At 41.1% G+C, this 16,055-nt stretch overlaps 1 protein-coding gene across 1 annotated transcript in view; it reads left to right on the top strand.

Moving 5' to 3' along the window:
• Positions 1 to 16,055, top strand: part of LOC134337585 (AP-1 complex subunit mu-1) — a 142,633-nt gene that overhangs the window by 62,160 nt on the left and 64,418 nt on the right. Inside the window, exons 7-10 of the mRNA XM_063032734.1 lie at positions 5,719 to 5,861; positions 9,264 to 9,335; positions 12,604 to 12,762; positions 14,442 to 14,567. Coding sequence (XP_062888804.1) covers positions 5,719 to 5,861; positions 9,264 to 9,335; positions 12,604 to 12,762; positions 14,442 to 14,567 — 500 coding nt within the window. The remainder of the gene's footprint in view (positions 1 to 5,718; positions 5,862 to 9,263; positions 9,336 to 12,603; positions 12,763 to 14,441; positions 14,568 to 16,055) is intronic.

Here is a 16,055-nt window from a genome sequence, read left to right as displayed (position 1 = left end):
AATATCTCATGCAAGTGTCTGTGTGCTCACATCCACCTCAAATTGTTACTACCTCTCTGTTTAGATTTCTTAAAATGCATCTGTCTCCAATTATGAGTGATAAACTATATCAATTTCACAATCTGCCTTTTACTTGGAACAGTGTGCTTCTTTCATTATTACATGGCCACGTTATGTATTGTTCACAAGCTTTGAAATTGTGGTCAGTTTACACGTCCGAGTCACTTGTAAGCAGCAAAAATAGCAGTAGTCCTAATTCCCACTGCTGTCTGCTTCTCGTTCTTTGGCCAATTACACACCCAAGTTATTACTTCCAATTTCTGAAAAGTGACCAGATAGTATGTTTGTGATGTTGTTCAGGGGTAAACATTGGCGAGGCTGCCGTAGAAAACGTCTCTGCTCTTGAGGCACTGTGTACATAAGAGTGTAGCCAGGGAAATATGCTAAGCTGGGTGGAATCAGCAAACTTTCTAGTTGTCATGGTCTTCAGTGCTGTTAGTGAAATGAGAACACAAACACATTTTAGAAGATTAACCAGAAGGTATTTTAAAAATCCAAATGTTATTTTTATTAAACCAATGAATTTCCAGATGTTATATTGTCAGTAATGATCTGTTGCACTTAAACCACCAACAATCTTGTTTGTGCCAGCTGTTCTTGTGTTGTAGTCTTGTAGTTAGGAACTGACTTGGCTGTAACAAACCTTTAGGAAAATATCTGTCATGTAATTTTACTGCATTAAAGCAGTTCTGTGTTGTATATTTCCCAAAGCCAAATCTCTAATGAAAACAAAACTCTTGTTAACTTGTTTTTTCTCAGCAAGAAATTTTTTTCAAAGAAGTGGCTGAGTTTGATGTTACCTATTATACTTATTTCATGAGAAATATGAAATATATGTCAGTGCTAATGAAAATATTTTAAAAAAACTGCTTGTGCTGGAAATACTCAGCAGATTAGACTGCATGTAGTTCAGTCAGCCTATGTAGTATTAGCTCAGCTTATTTTTTTTGCCATTCTTCTTTTCTCTAGGACAGGGGTCCCCAACCTTTTTTGCACCGCAGACCAGTTTAGTATTGACAATAGTCTTGGAGGCCGGCCGACCAGGGGGTGTTGGGTGTTCAAGTAGGGTTAAACTCACCTCAACATGTCTTTTACAGTTAGGGTTGCCAACTTTCTCACTCTGAAATAAGGGACAAAAGTAGCAGTCAAATCCCAGGACACTTTACCCCAGGAAAGACTACCATAACCATGAAGCCTTGCGCAGGCACCTGTGTGCGCACGCGCATACATGCTGATTTTTTTTCCCCCCCCACAAATCGGTTTTGTCTTCATCTTCCCGACTATACTGTACATGCATTATTTCTACTTTATATAGGCTGTGTATTTATCATATCAGTCCTGCTTTTACTATATGTTAGTGTTAGTTATTTTCGGTTTTATGTGTTACTTGGTATGTCTTGTTAGTTTAATTTTTGGGTCTGGGAACGCTCAAAAATTTTTCCCATATAAATTAATGGTAATTGCTGCTTCACTTCACGCCATTTCGGCACGAAAGGTTTCAGAGGAACGCTCTACCTTAGCGGGGGAAATACGGGACAAGGGCAGTCCAGTATGGGACAAACCAATTAGCCCAATGTACGGGATGTCCCGGCAAATACGGGACAGTTGGCAACCCTGTGTTCAAGTTCAACAGTGCGTGACAGGGAATGAAGAAAGGTGCAGCTGACTCGTATCGTTTCCTCACTGCCCGGTAGCACATGCTTTGCGGCCCAGTGGTTGGGGACCGCTGCTCTAGGAGATTGGAGAATATGCCTGCTGGGTTTGTGCTCTGCGTTTCACAACTCCTACATTCTTTTGTTTCTTTCATTTTTATGCTCACCTGCTAACTTCTCCCATTAACTTACCAGTTAACCTTGTTTATTGCTAAGACTCCTTGGTCACTGGTTTTACCCTATCAGAAATGCACCCTCTTTCACCCTCCATGAGGCTTTAAGCTTCTTGTATCGTCTTTTTCAGTTCTGTTTATATTTCCACAAATGTAGCCTGGCCTGCTGAGTATTTCCACCATTTTCTATTTTTGTTTTGTCTTTGTGTAGCACATTTTGAGTACCTTAGTATAACACAAATAAGCTAGTGATATCCAGCATTCAAGCTAGTAATTCAGGAACAAACTTAGTATACTTTTCAGTTGTGGACTGATAAGTCAGAAACAATGGCAGAGAAAATTCGTGAGCAAAGAAGTATAGTTTTCATTGTAACAAATAAAATTTATTTTGTGATCTACATTGCTTCTGTTTCTTCAGTCAGGAAAAGATCAATGTTAATTGACTTTAACACCTTTAATGTCTGCAGACCATTCAAAAGTGTTTCAGTCAAACAAATGTCTGTTTGAAGTACAGTCATCATTAGCTCCACGTTGGGCATTTTTGCTGTAATGGATCTCTGCCTCATTTTGATAACTCTGTGAATTGATGGAAATTAACCCCTTCCCCATCGCATCTACCAGCCAGTGAAGATGAATCTTTTAGCCTTTGTACCAGCAACAGTCCTTCTGTGCCCCAGACTGGGCACCCATGTGTTGTTGATTGAAACCCCTAAGAAGAGCTAGGGTATCAGTTCACTCCAGAAATGTGTGCAGAGAGTATTTGGAACAAATTTTATGAAGATGCCAGCCTACACAATTGCTATAAAAGATGGCTGGGTGTAACTTCTCAATTTTTTTTTTAAATTTCCTTCTGGGCAATTGTTACAACAACTTGTGATGTTTCTCAGCTGTGTCCTTTGTTGGGTTGTGGGATTGGTAGGAGACCACTTCCCAACTCAAGAGATGGCAAAATGGAGAAGTTTCACATGGGGTTCGTTATCATTTGATGTATTTCAAATTATAGTCGGGAACTTCGGTCAGGCTTGTTTGAAGAAATATTTGCCCGATTATCATCATCATCATCATAGCCTGCAGCACCAGGGGGCCCATCATACTAGACTATTGCTATACTAAGATAAGTAATGCCCACTGTTCCTTGCCTAGATTGCATTTCGGGAAATCTAATCACTTGGCTGTCCTCCTACCTGCGTACAGGCAGAGACTAAAGAGAAGGGCACCAGAGACAAGGACAACAAAATGGTGATTGCAAGAGGTGGAGAAGTGGCTACAGGATGGCTTTGAGTCAGCAGACTGAGCCATGTTCAAAGACTTATCAGAGGATCTGAATGAATACATCACGGTTGTCATGGACTTTATAAAAATAGTCCCAGATAAACTCAGTGCCTTCTATGCGTGCTTTGACTGCAGGAACTTTCACAAGTGCCCACAGCCCCCGATGACCCTGTGATTTATCTCTGAGGCTGATGTGAGAGTATCCTTTAGGAAGGTGAACCCACAGAAAGCATCTGGCCCCAATGGGGTACTTGGCTGATTACTAAAGTTCTGTGCTGATAACTGTCTGGAGTGTTCACGATATTTTTAACCTCTCGTTCGGCAGTCTGATATACCCACCTGCGTCAAGCAGCTTCAATTAAACCGATGAGGAAGAAAAACGCGGTAATCTGTCTCAATGACTGTTGTCCAGTTGCACTTAGATACACTGCTGAAATGCTTTGAGAGGTTGGTGATGAAGCACATCAACTCCTGCCTGAGAAGTGACTTGGATCTGCTTCAGTTTGTCTACCATCACAACAGGTCCACAGCAGATGCCATTTCATTGGCTCTTCACTCAGCCCTTGAACATCTGCATAGCAAGGACGCTCTTCATTGACTACGACTTGGTATTTAATACTATCATCCCATCAGAACGAATCAATACGCTTCAAGAACTACACATTTCCTCACTTTCAGACACCAGTTACTTCTGATTGACAACAACAACTCCTCCACAATCTCCTTTAGCACAGGTGCATCACCAGGCTGTGTGCTTAGCCTCTCCCTCTACTTTTAGTCTTATCACTGTGAGCCTAAGCACAGCTCCAGTGTCATATTTAAATTTGCTGACGACACCGCTGTCGTTGGACGAATCAAAGGCGGTGATGAACCACCATATAGGAGGGAGATTGAAAATCTGACTGAGTGGTCTCGTAGCATCTCACTCAATGCCAGCAGGACCAAGGAACTGATTTTTGACTTCAGGAGGAGAAAACTGGAGGTCCATGAGCCAGTCTTCATCAGGGGATCAGAGGTGGAGAGGGTCAGCGATTTTAAATTCCCCGGTATTATCATTTCAGAGGACCTGTTCTGGGCCCAGCACGTAAGTGCAATTACGAAGGAAGCATGGCATCTCCTCTACATCCTTAAAAGTTTGCAAAGATTTGGAATGATATCTAACACTTTGACAAACTCCTATAGATATGAGGTGGAAAATATATTAACTGATCGCATTATGGCCTAGCATGAAAGCATCAATGTCCATGAATGGAAAAGCCTACAAGAACTGGTGGATACGGACGGCCCAGCCATTCATGGGTAAAGCCCTCCCCACTACTGAGCACATCTACACAGTGCTGTGGCAGGAAAGCAGCATCTATCATCAAGGGCCACCACCACTCTCTTTTCACTGCTACAGAAACCCACACCACCAGATTTAGGAATGGTTATTATCCCTCAACTATCACTCCTGTGAACCAAAGGGGAGGACTTCACTCAACTTCAATCGCCCCATCACTGAACTGTTCCCACAACTTATGAATTCATTTTCAATGACTTTTCAAGTCCTATTCTGAATATTTATTGCTTATTTATTTCTTTTATTTTGTATTTGTGTAGTTGTCTTTTTGCACGTTGGTTGTCTGTTCTGTTGGATGTGGTCTTTCAATGATTCTGTTATGTTTCTTGGATTTACTGATTACAACTGCAACAAAACGAATTTCGGGGTGTTTATGATGACATGATGTTCTAGGATAATAAATTTGCTTTGAACTTTGAATTGAAGGAGTTGCGTTATCACATGCAGTGGCCAATCATGAGACCTCCCTATGTACCAAGGGTTAATAACCATCTTGGCCAAAATTGCCGACCCAAAAGAAGGACTGAAAATAATGTTTGGAATTCAAAGGCAGGCTCAGATTATTGATCCACTTTAAAAAGATTAAAGCAGAAGACAAAAGAAGCGGAAACCTATGGAAAAAGCGATAGAGTTGCTTAATAGTTGCCCAGCAAACTGTGAAATTCATTACAGGAAGCTGTTTTCTAGGGATAACAGAGAAGCAGCGAGACCTCGCAAATAATCATAGATTCAATCCATTATGAAATGATTGCCTGTTTAACAGTATTTAAGAACTTGTAAAAATGTTGTATCCTTGTCATAATGAGCACATAACTGAAAGTGCAGTTACTATTTTATTAAGTTCACCTGAGATTCTCAAAGATTGAAAACTAATAGGCATACAGAATCTCTTACCTAAAATGCCAAATTGGTAATCCCGTGGAAAAGTGTAGGTACCTATTGTTAGGTAACTATTGTTAAACAAAATTTGGCACCAAGTTGCCTCGATTTTGGCTTATTAATATATTACAAACCTGTAACAGAGGAGCTTGTAAAGCCACTTACTTCTGGCATGTAATACAATATCATAATTTTTGTTTAGAGTTAGAAAATCACTGGTTGGTTCTTAAAGTGTTTGTGTTTAAGAATAGTAGTTGACAAACTGTTTAAAAATTCCTTTTGAACAAGATTAGAGGCTGGCATATAAACCTGTTACAGAGGTTCTCTTTCTTTCCTGAGGCAGGAGGGAAAAGCAAATCTGTAGAGTTAGAAGATGTGAAATTTCACCAATGTGTACGGCTGTCGAGATTTGAGAATGACAGAACGATATCTTTCATTCCACCTGATGGAGAGTTTGAGCTGATGTCTTATCGTTTAAATACACACGTAAGTACCAAGCCTTGTGCTGAGTTTGGATGAGCAGGCCTGACTAGGTGAAGCCTGGTATCCCTTCTAGCAGTTTGCAGGACTGCTTTGAATTCACAATTAATTATCAGCAGGCTATTAAAGTACTTTTTAGTCCATTGATCAAATGAAAAATCACATAGTGACACTGCTTCCTTTTGTGGCCAACTGTTAATGAAATGAAGGCCATAGTATATGACAGTAAGCTGATAGTGTTTAAATTTACTAAAACCAATACTGAGGGTTTCAATATCGAAATCCATTTCTTGCATTTTTATTACACCTGATCAGAATCTTTTTAAAGAAGCCATACAGAGAATTTAGAAGGGAGAAGGAAGCTATTGATTTAACACAATGATTTTGAATTGTAAGAATAAGAACTTGTTAGGCTGGGTTGAGGTTATGAAGAGGAGGATATCTGTTGGGCAAGATGACTAAAGAGGTAGCATGGCAGGAGATGAATGGACAGCTGTTGAATCGGTCAGCTGTAAGTGTGAGAATCTGGATGTCTTTATTGTGCTGTACTTTCTGTTAATTACCTTGTTTTGATTTTAAAAGCCATAGAACAAAATGTTCAACCATGACAAATACAGTGGTCCATTATTGTTACATGTACCAAGGTACAGTGAAAAACTTGTTTTTCATACGGTTTATATAGGTCAATTCATTACAACAATGCATTGAGTTATTACAAGGTAAAACAGTAATAAAGTGCAGAATAGTGTTATAGTTGCCGAGAATGTGCAGTGTAGGTAGACAAAGTCATAATGAGGTAGATTGTGAGGTCAAGAGTTCATCTTATCGTAATAGAGGACAGTTCAAAAGTCTTATAACCACTGGATAAGAAGCTGTCCTTGGGCCTTATGGTATATAATTTTAAGTTTTTTATATTTTCCTTCCAGTGGGAGGGGGGAAGAACAGAAACAGATGTGGGTGTGGTCTTTGATTATGTTGGCTGCTTTATAAGGCAGTGTGAAATGTAGTCAAGAGTCCATGGAGAGGGAGGCTGGTTTCCATGATGCCCTGAGCTATGTCCACAGCTCTCTGCAGTTTCTTGCGCTCTTAAGCTGCCATACCTAATTGTGATGCATCCAGATGGGTTGCTTTCTGTGGTTCATTGATAAAATTTGATGAATTTCAAAGCCAAATTTCTTTAGCCTCCTGTGTAAGTGGAGGTGCTGGTGAGCTTAAAGTTATTTATCTTGATCTATTTTAACTCATCAGAACACCAAATGCAACATGTTCCATAACCTTGATTGTTGAATGAGTCCTTAAGTAAGGAAATGGGCATCAATAAGTGGTGGTTTCCAAAGTTTTTCCCAGTCATACAACTGCCTTATAAACACTGGTGTTTATTTAAGCAACACACATCAAAGTTGCTGGTAAACGCAGCAGGCCAGGCAGCATCTCTAGGAAGAGGTACAGCCGACATTTCAGGCCGAGACCCTTCGTCAGGACTAACTGAAGGAAGAATCAGTAAGAGATTTGAAAGTGAGAGGGGGAGGGGGAGATCCAAAATGATAGGAGAAGACAGGAGTGGGAGGGATGGAGTCAAGAGTTGGACAGGTGATTGGCAAAGGGGATATGAGAGGATCATGGGACAGGAGATCTGGGGAGAAAGGCGGGGGGGCAGGTAACAGAGGATGGGCAAGGGGTATAGTCAGAGGGACAGAAGGAGAAAAAGAGTGAGAGAAAGAATGTATGTATAAAAATAAATAACGGATGGGGTACTAGGGGGAGGTGGGGCACTAGCGGAAGTTAGGGAAGTCCATGTTCATGCCATCAGGTTGGAGGCTACCCAGACGGAATATAAGATGTTGTTCCTCCAACCTGAGTGTGGCTTCATCTTTACAGTAGAGGAGGCCGTGGATGGACATGTCAGAATGGGACGTGGAATTAAAATGTGTGGCCACTGGGAGATCCTGCTTTCTCTAGCGGACAGAGCGTAGGTGTTTAGCAAAGCGGTCTCCCAGTCTGCGTCGGGTCTCGCCAATATATAGAAGGCCACTTCGGGAGCACCGGACGCAGTATATCACCCCAGCTGACTCACAGGTGAAGTGTTGCCTCACCTGGAAGGACTGTCTGGGGCCCTGAATGGTGGTAAGGGAGGAAGTGCAGGGGCATGTGTAGCACTTGTTCCGCTTACAAGGATAAGTGCCAGGAGGGAGATCAGTGGAGAGGGATGGGGGGGGACGAATGGGGGTGTTTATTTAATTCTGAGCTGCATTAGAACTCCTCGCAGGTGGCGGTAAACTTCTGGAACTCTCCACCCTGGAGGATTATGCAGACTAGATTACTGGAGGTAATTCAGGAGGAAGCAGATACATTTTTAAATATTGTGGAATTGCCATGCAGGAGGAATTGAGGACTGGGACAGATCAGTATTGAATGAACAAGCTAAAAGTTTGGGGCCAGACATGTGATGTCTTTTTTTTTTGAGCACACTTGATAATGTAGGCACAATTGCTTCCTGTATTCTACTATTCCAAAGAAGAACATAAGAGACAATAAGTGCTTTTTTCTGACCATTGAGAATCTGCTCTGCCATTTACACGATCAAGGCTAATAGAGTATAGAAATGGATTTTTTTGCCTACAATGTTTCCTGACCATTAAACACCCATCTAATTATCAAATGCCAATTTCATGCCCTATCCTTACGTCCACTGACTTTTTTCATTCTTTAAAAAAGTGATATGAATACAATCATTAAGCCATGAATGAAAAAAATTCGTTCCTCAGTTCATTCTTAAATGGACTCCCTATTATTTTGTGACTCTCCGCTCACTCCAGTCTCCTAGCCAGAGAAATGCCTTCTACCCAGTTTTGGATCCAGTTTGCCATTTCCTATTAGATCCTAAAGGCTTTTAGATTTTTTTCTATGGCTTGTATTACATTAGTTCCTGGGCTACAAAAAGGAAATTACTACTTTGTTTATTTGGCATTAATTTCTTGTGTATACTTCTGTATTTATTGATTTGCATTTGGCTTATTCTCCAAACCTGTCATCGGATAAATTAATATGGAGAAGCTGTGAAATGCAGTGTTCTGAAGAAAGTATGAACACCCTGCGCATCTACGCTCCTGCTTGAATTCACGTGGCAAAGATAGCTTATTAGAGCTAAATAATCTCTAACATGTAGCCAGGTTGCATACACTATCTTTATTGAATTATTTAAAGTCACTTTACCTGTGAAATGGATTTGGTGAAGAGTTAGAACAGTGTATGTCTGCATAGAATATCGTTTCACTCTTGTAGTAGCTAATGAATATTTTATTTGGATTGAACGTAGGTTAACCCTGCAAAGAACACATACCTTGTTTAAATTTCATTACTAAACTGAAGTCACAGAGAGTACTAATGATCTTGCATCTTTATGATCAGGTCAAACCTCTAATTTGGATCGAGTCTGTGATTGAGAAGCATTCCCACAGCCGGATTGAATACATGATTAAGGTAACCTGTTCTTTTCTAACTTCTAACTCCTTTGGAAATAAAACTCCAAATAGAATGAACTCATGTTCAAAAGCATCTATCACCTGTTAAAGTTTTAGAAGTATGGGCCAAATGAGCTGCTATCCATTTGGAATAGACTCACAATCATATTTCTTTTAACTTCCCTTTTGTACTTCATGATGCAATTTTAATTGAGGATTGAAGGTTAAAGATAGATAAAATTCATTGGATCTCCCAATACAATCAGCAGGTCAGGTTCCCATTTGAAGTAAAACTACATCTGTCATTTACAATACATTGTTTAACCTGTGGTGTGAATAATTTGGGTCAAGAAAGCACAGGATAAATGAGTGTACTTGGTAGAATCAGAGTGATTCCAGCACTAGTGGCCTTTGTGTCCTCACTATCATCCTCCAGCAATTGTATCCACCTATAAACCCAAAATAATCTGCAGATGCTGGGGTCAAAGCAACACTCACAACATGCTGGAGGAACTCAGCAGGTCGGGCAGCATCCGTGGAAACGATCAGCCAACGTTTCGGGCCGGAACCCTTCGTCAGGACTGTAGAGGGAAGGGGCAGAGGCCCTATAAAGGAGGTGGAGGGAGGGTGGGAGGGAGAAGGCTGGTAGGTTCCAGGTGAAAAACCCGACCCTTACTGATTTTTCACCTGGAACTTACCAGCCTTCTCCTTCCCACCCTCCCCCCACCTTCTTTATAGGGCCTCTGCCCCTTCCCCCTACGGTCCTGACGAAGGGTTCCGGCTCGAAACGTTGGCTGATCGTTTCTACGGATGCTGCCCGACCTGCTGAGTTCCTCCAGCGTGTTGTGAGTGTTGTATCCACCTATACCCCACCTGCCTCTGACTCCCAACTGCACCCCTCAAGCTGCCCATCACCCTTCACCCCTTCTTGGTCTACATATTTCCTACCGGTCTCTGTCTCAACCCTCCCCCTCTCCACTTTAAATTGAATATGTCTCATCTCCACCCTCAGTCCTGAAGCACAATCTCAACCTGAGACATTGACAATTCTTTCGCCACACATCTCGACCCATTGAATCTGTTTTAGCTCTGGATGTATCAGCCCCTATTGATCCACTTGGAACCACACAGTTATTGAATATGTGACTTTAGCAAAGGGTGTGATGCCACCTCTGCTCAAAATCATGCATGATCATGTTCTATTCTTAGCACTGACCATAACTTGCAGCGTTATCAGGACTATCAACTTGTAGAAAATGTGTGTCTCCTTCTGTGACAGTTGGATTTTGTTCTCTGTATTTCCAGATAAGCTGTACTGTGGAAAATATGTTATAAGAATGCTAATATGAGTAATGAGACCCAATTTTCTGTCTGACTCTGAGTTGTAACCGGCAGCAAACTTTACTTTGCCTGTACTGTGCATGCAAATTGTGTGTATATATAAAATGTGGTGAGCAATGAACATCAGAGGTTTAGGGCATAGTGTATCAGACAATCAATAGTTCACATAGGATTGTGTAGCATGTACTGCACAGTCATTCCAAGCCAGTAGTTAACTCATTAAGCTCAGCCAAGTTGCAGCAAGGCTAATGATGCAAGTGCACCTTGCGTGAAAGCATTAGCAGTCACCAGGTTCATTTGCTGAAAGCATTCCCAGAAGAAAATAATGGAAGCAGAGTCCGCAGCAACTTAAAATGGAAGTGGATATGTACAAAGATTTTAAAAAAAGGCTCTAGAGAAAGCATTAATTTCTGTGCAATTTCATAGAGCCATTGCATGCATGATGGGCTGACTTGCTGCTTCCTTATAGACGCTGAAATCTGTATGTTTCATATCACTAGGCTGTCAGCCACTTTCAGGTTTATGTTGCCTAATAGAAACCCATTGTGCTACTCTCTTTCACTGTCGTGCCAGCTTGAGTTGTACAACACTGAAATCTTCCTTCCATGTTTTGGAATTATGTACTTCAATATCAGCTTTGTGGCATAAAGGACAAATGCTTGAAACTGTATAGGATTTTTATAGGCCTCCATGTAGTTTTTAACATGTTGAGCTGAAAATGAAAATCAACAGCACTACAGATGCTGGAAAATGTCTGAGTTTGTTCAGCATTTTCTGTTTTTGTTTAATATATTTACAATACATGAATAATCTAGTTTTACAGCATTTTGATATAAATTATGCTAAACTTTATGCCACATTTTAATTTGGGTGTTAGTAATATACAGAAATGAATACATACAAACTATAAGTTTTATTTAACATCTATCATTCCACATTATCTCTGGCCAAAGTAGTTCTGCACCATTTGTGACTCCTCAGATAATGAAGTAGTTCATACCCAAATACAGCAGGATCTGGACAATATCCAGCCTTGGGCTGACAAGTGACAAGTAACATTCACGTGCCAGGCAATAACCATCTCCAGCAAGAGAGGCTCTAGCCATCATCCCTTAACATTCAGTGGCATCACCTACTAAACCTCCTACTATCGACATCTTGAGAGTTACCACTGATGGGAAACTGAACTGGTCTAGCCATATAAACACCGGCTATATGGCTACCAGAGCAGGTCGAGGCTAGGAATCCTGTGGCGTGCAATTCACATCCTGGCTCCCCAAAGCCTGCCCACCATCTACGAAGCTCAGGTTAGGAGTGTAATGGAATACTCGCCTCTTGCCTAGATGAGTGCAGCTCCATCAACACTCAGGAAACTTGGCACCATCCAGTACAAGGTAGCCCACTTGACTGGTACACCTTCCACAAGCATCCAGTCCCTCCACCATCTATGAAACAGTTGCAGCAGTGTGTACTATCTCCAAGATGCACTGCAACACACACCATGCAGCACATTCCAGACCCACGAACACTACCATTTAGAAGGACGAGAACAGCAGATGCCTTGGAAATCCCCCTCCAAGTCACGCACCATCCTGACTTGGAAACATATCACTGATCCTTCATTGTCACTGGGTCAAAATCTTGGAATTCCCTCCCTAACAGCACTGTGGGTGTACCTACACCTCAGGGACTGCTGCGGTTCAAGAAGGCAGCTCATCACCACCTTCTCAAGGAAACTAAGGACGAGCAATAACTGCTGGCTTAGCTGGCGACACCCACATCCCGTAAATGAATAAATTTTTAGTAAGTGTCAAAAGTCAGAATGCTTGCTGTTGAAAATAACTGCCTGCAAATGTTAAAAAGTCATTAACCTGACTGTTAACCAATACTAACATTGTTGTGGCATTAACTCGACAATACCTAATGCATTTAATCTCTTTCCTCAGGCCAAGAGTCAATTCAAACGTAGATCGACAGCCAATAATGTTGAGATTCACATTCCAGTCCCTAATGATGCAGATTCGCCCAAGTTTAAGACCACCGTGGGAAATGTGAAGTGGGTGCCAGAAAGCAGTGAAATTGTGTGGTCGATCAAGTCATTTCCAGTAAGACCTTTGTTCATGCTTTCTCTGAATATATTAACAAGTTCTACAAACATTGATTCTTGTGTGTCACAATTGTTTTAAAGCCATGTTTAGTGGCTTCATCAAAGACTTTCTTTCGTTTGTAAGCTCACCCTGGGATGTTTGCTGATGACTGTGCAATGTTCAGTTTTACTCATAACCCTTAGCAAATAAAGCAGCCCTTACTTGCATGTATAAAGACCTAGACAAGATTTTAAACATGGACTGATAAGATAGCAAGTAAGAACCATCTCTAACAACAATAAGTCAGGCAATCCACCCTTGCCATTCTGGTGGTACTGTTGTCGTCTAATTTCCCACAATCAATATCCTTGGGGGTGGGGGGGTCAACATAGAAACTTAACTGGAAAGTCACATATATACCATGCAGAAGGTTCAGATGAGAGATTGGGTATATTGTTGTGAGTAGCAAATCTGGCTCCCCAGGCTTTTCTATCCAAGGCACAAGTCAGCAATGTGCTGGAATACTCCTGATTTGTCAGAATGACTGCAGCTCCAATAATCCTCAAGACAGAATACATCCCATCCACCAGGCTAAACATTCTTCCCACTACCACCGGTGCCCATCCACCAGGCTAAACATTCTTCCCACTACCACCGGTGCCCATCCACCAGGCTAAACATTCTTCCCACTACCACCGGTGCACAGTGTCAATGGTGTGTATCTTCTGCAAAATGTACTGTCATCGCTCACCCTGGCTACTTTCAAACTCATGATCTCTTTCTACAAAGAAGGACGAGAGCAGCAAATGAAAAGGGATGGTGCTACTTGCAGGTTCCCAACCAAGTTGCCCACTGTTTTGATCTATTCTGAGATTGCCATTCCTTCATCAACACCAGATCTAAGTCCTGGAGCACCCTCCCCAATAGCCCTGTGAGAGCATCTTCCCCAGGGCTGTGGTGGTCTAAAAAGAGAACTCACCCTACCACGTTCTTGAGGACAGTCAGAGATGGGCAGTGTGGGCTCCAATTGTCAACAACACTCAATTGCTGAAAATGAATAGAGAAAAAGAAAACAAAGCCCGATAGTGATGTGGGTGGGTGGGGAATGGTGGGATGCAAGATTCAATGCAAATTAGTCACAAAAATATGATGGTTCTAAGAGCAGACTTGAAGATGGATATCTTGCACAAAGGGACTGGCCTTGTGCTGCAGTCTTTCTGCTGTGTACAAGGCCTGAAATCCCATTTGCCTGGATGCATATGCTTCAATAGCCCAAAACAGTTCACAGATTTGAACCTGCTACACATTTTGAAAAATATATTCCTGCCACCACCAATGCACTGAGTATGAACTACAGAGTGCTCTGCAGATTTTGCCATGGCTATGCATCAGTGACGGAAGGAATAAATGTTTAGTGGGGTTGATGGGATACCAATCATTTTACGCATACACTAGCACACCTTGTAAGTTCCTTTCTAAGTCACACGCCATCTTGATTTGGAATAAATACCATTGTTTCATCACCACTGGATTTCACGCTGAACCCCCCTTTCCAATGGTACCATTGAACTGTAGTAATTTAGGGTAGCAGCTCCCAATCACTACCAATGGGCAATTGTGAATGGATGATAAATGCAGTAAAAGCTCATTCTGTAAATAAATAATGACTTGGCTAATGAGTTCCCTCTTTGCTATAGGGTGGGAAGGAGTATCTGATGAGAGCACATTTTGGGCTTCCTAGTGTGGAAGCTGAAGATAAGGAGGGGAAGCCCCCGATCAGCGTGAAGTTTGAAATTCCTTATTTTACCACTTCAGGAATACAGGTGGGTACATAATGTCATACGTAATGAATTCTAGATGTCACTGTGTGTCCTTCCCCTCAGATCCTAATTAGAGTTTGTAAGTACGTTTTTCTACCATTTCTCCAATCACTGTAGTAGTGCTCTTTGATATATATCCAAGAGGCCCTAACTGAAATACTGACATAATTTATTGACCTTGATTTCTCATCTGTGCTCCACATCACCCAATGCAACATAAAGGTGATAGTTCAAAGTTGAGGATTTGGCATGGCCCCAGTAAATCTCTTCTCTCTAATTATGGTGTGGTTTGATGTTGGAAGGTAATAAGATTATCTTAAAGCTGTACTGGCTGTCATTTTTGAGTAAGGTCAGTATTTGGTCCCAATGTGTAGTTACCCAAGTTAGAATTACAAGGCCTGCTTTCACGTTGCTTGTTAGCAAAGACCCTTGGCTATCTTGTACAGCTAGTAGATTACAACATTTCTTCCGAGACTGCCTAGTGTAATCCACAAGAACAGGAGTCCATTCAATTAATCAGAGCAGTTAGATAATAGCTGATTGATATTTGACCCCATCTAACTATCTTGGTACAGGCCTCTTCATAAAATGTATTTATCAATCACTATTTTGGAATGTATTGTCTGAACAATTTTATGTGGGAGATTTATGCTGATAGTCATAGAATCATAGCAGGAGAGTCACAGCATGGGAACTCTGTCCACCCAAATCATTAGCACCATCTGTACTAGTGTCCTTTTGTTGTGTTCCCATCATCTCCCTCGGATTCTACCTCTCATTTATACACCAGTGGCCAATTAGCTTATCAACGGTTTGGAGTGTGAGGGAACACCCAGACAATTATAGAGGGAATCTGCTGATTTCGTGCAGTCTGGGGTCAAATCAGATCACTGGATCTTTAAGGTAATAGTCGACTAGTTCTACCACATTTTGTGTGTGCTTATGCTTTCTGATAGCAACAGGATTAATTGCATCTAATATATTACTGATGAAAAGAAGAAAACTAACACAGTAAATAACAATAATTCCTATACATATTGATATATTGACTTGATTATTTTAATGTATTTTTTGTTGTCGATTTTCAATAATAACTAATAAAAAAATTTAAAAATGAAAAAAATTCCTGACCAGTGGTAAGGGTCATCATTTTAGTCTTCGACATATTTATTTTTCCTTATTAAATCTTGATGCAACAGTGCTAATCCTGCTTTGAGATGATGAGTATTACTTTCCCAGGCCACGAGTTCTAAATTTTCCCCATGGTAATTAGCAACCATCATTTATTTCACCACCCATTCTGTAGATTCCCAAGTATTGTTAAAAATTATTGGTCCACTTTGAGGGATTCTATTGAGTCCAGTGATAATTCTCTTGACTTTGTGAATGATGTCCAAGTCTTTTGTTTTGGATACATGTGCTACTGAAATTTCAAAAAATGGACACACATGTTAAATGATTAATATAGATCACTGTTTACAGTGGAAGAAT

The sequence above is a fragment of the Mobula hypostoma genome, chromosome 24, assembly GCF_963921235.1.
Source record: "Mobula hypostoma chromosome 24, sMobHyp1.1, whole genome shotgun sequence".
Classification (NCBI taxonomy): Eukaryota; Metazoa; Chordata; class Chondrichthyes; order Myliobatiformes; family Myliobatidae; genus Mobula; species Mobula hypostoma.
Note: the sequence above shows the minus strand (reverse complement) of the source record. Positions and strands in the feature narration are given on the sequence as shown.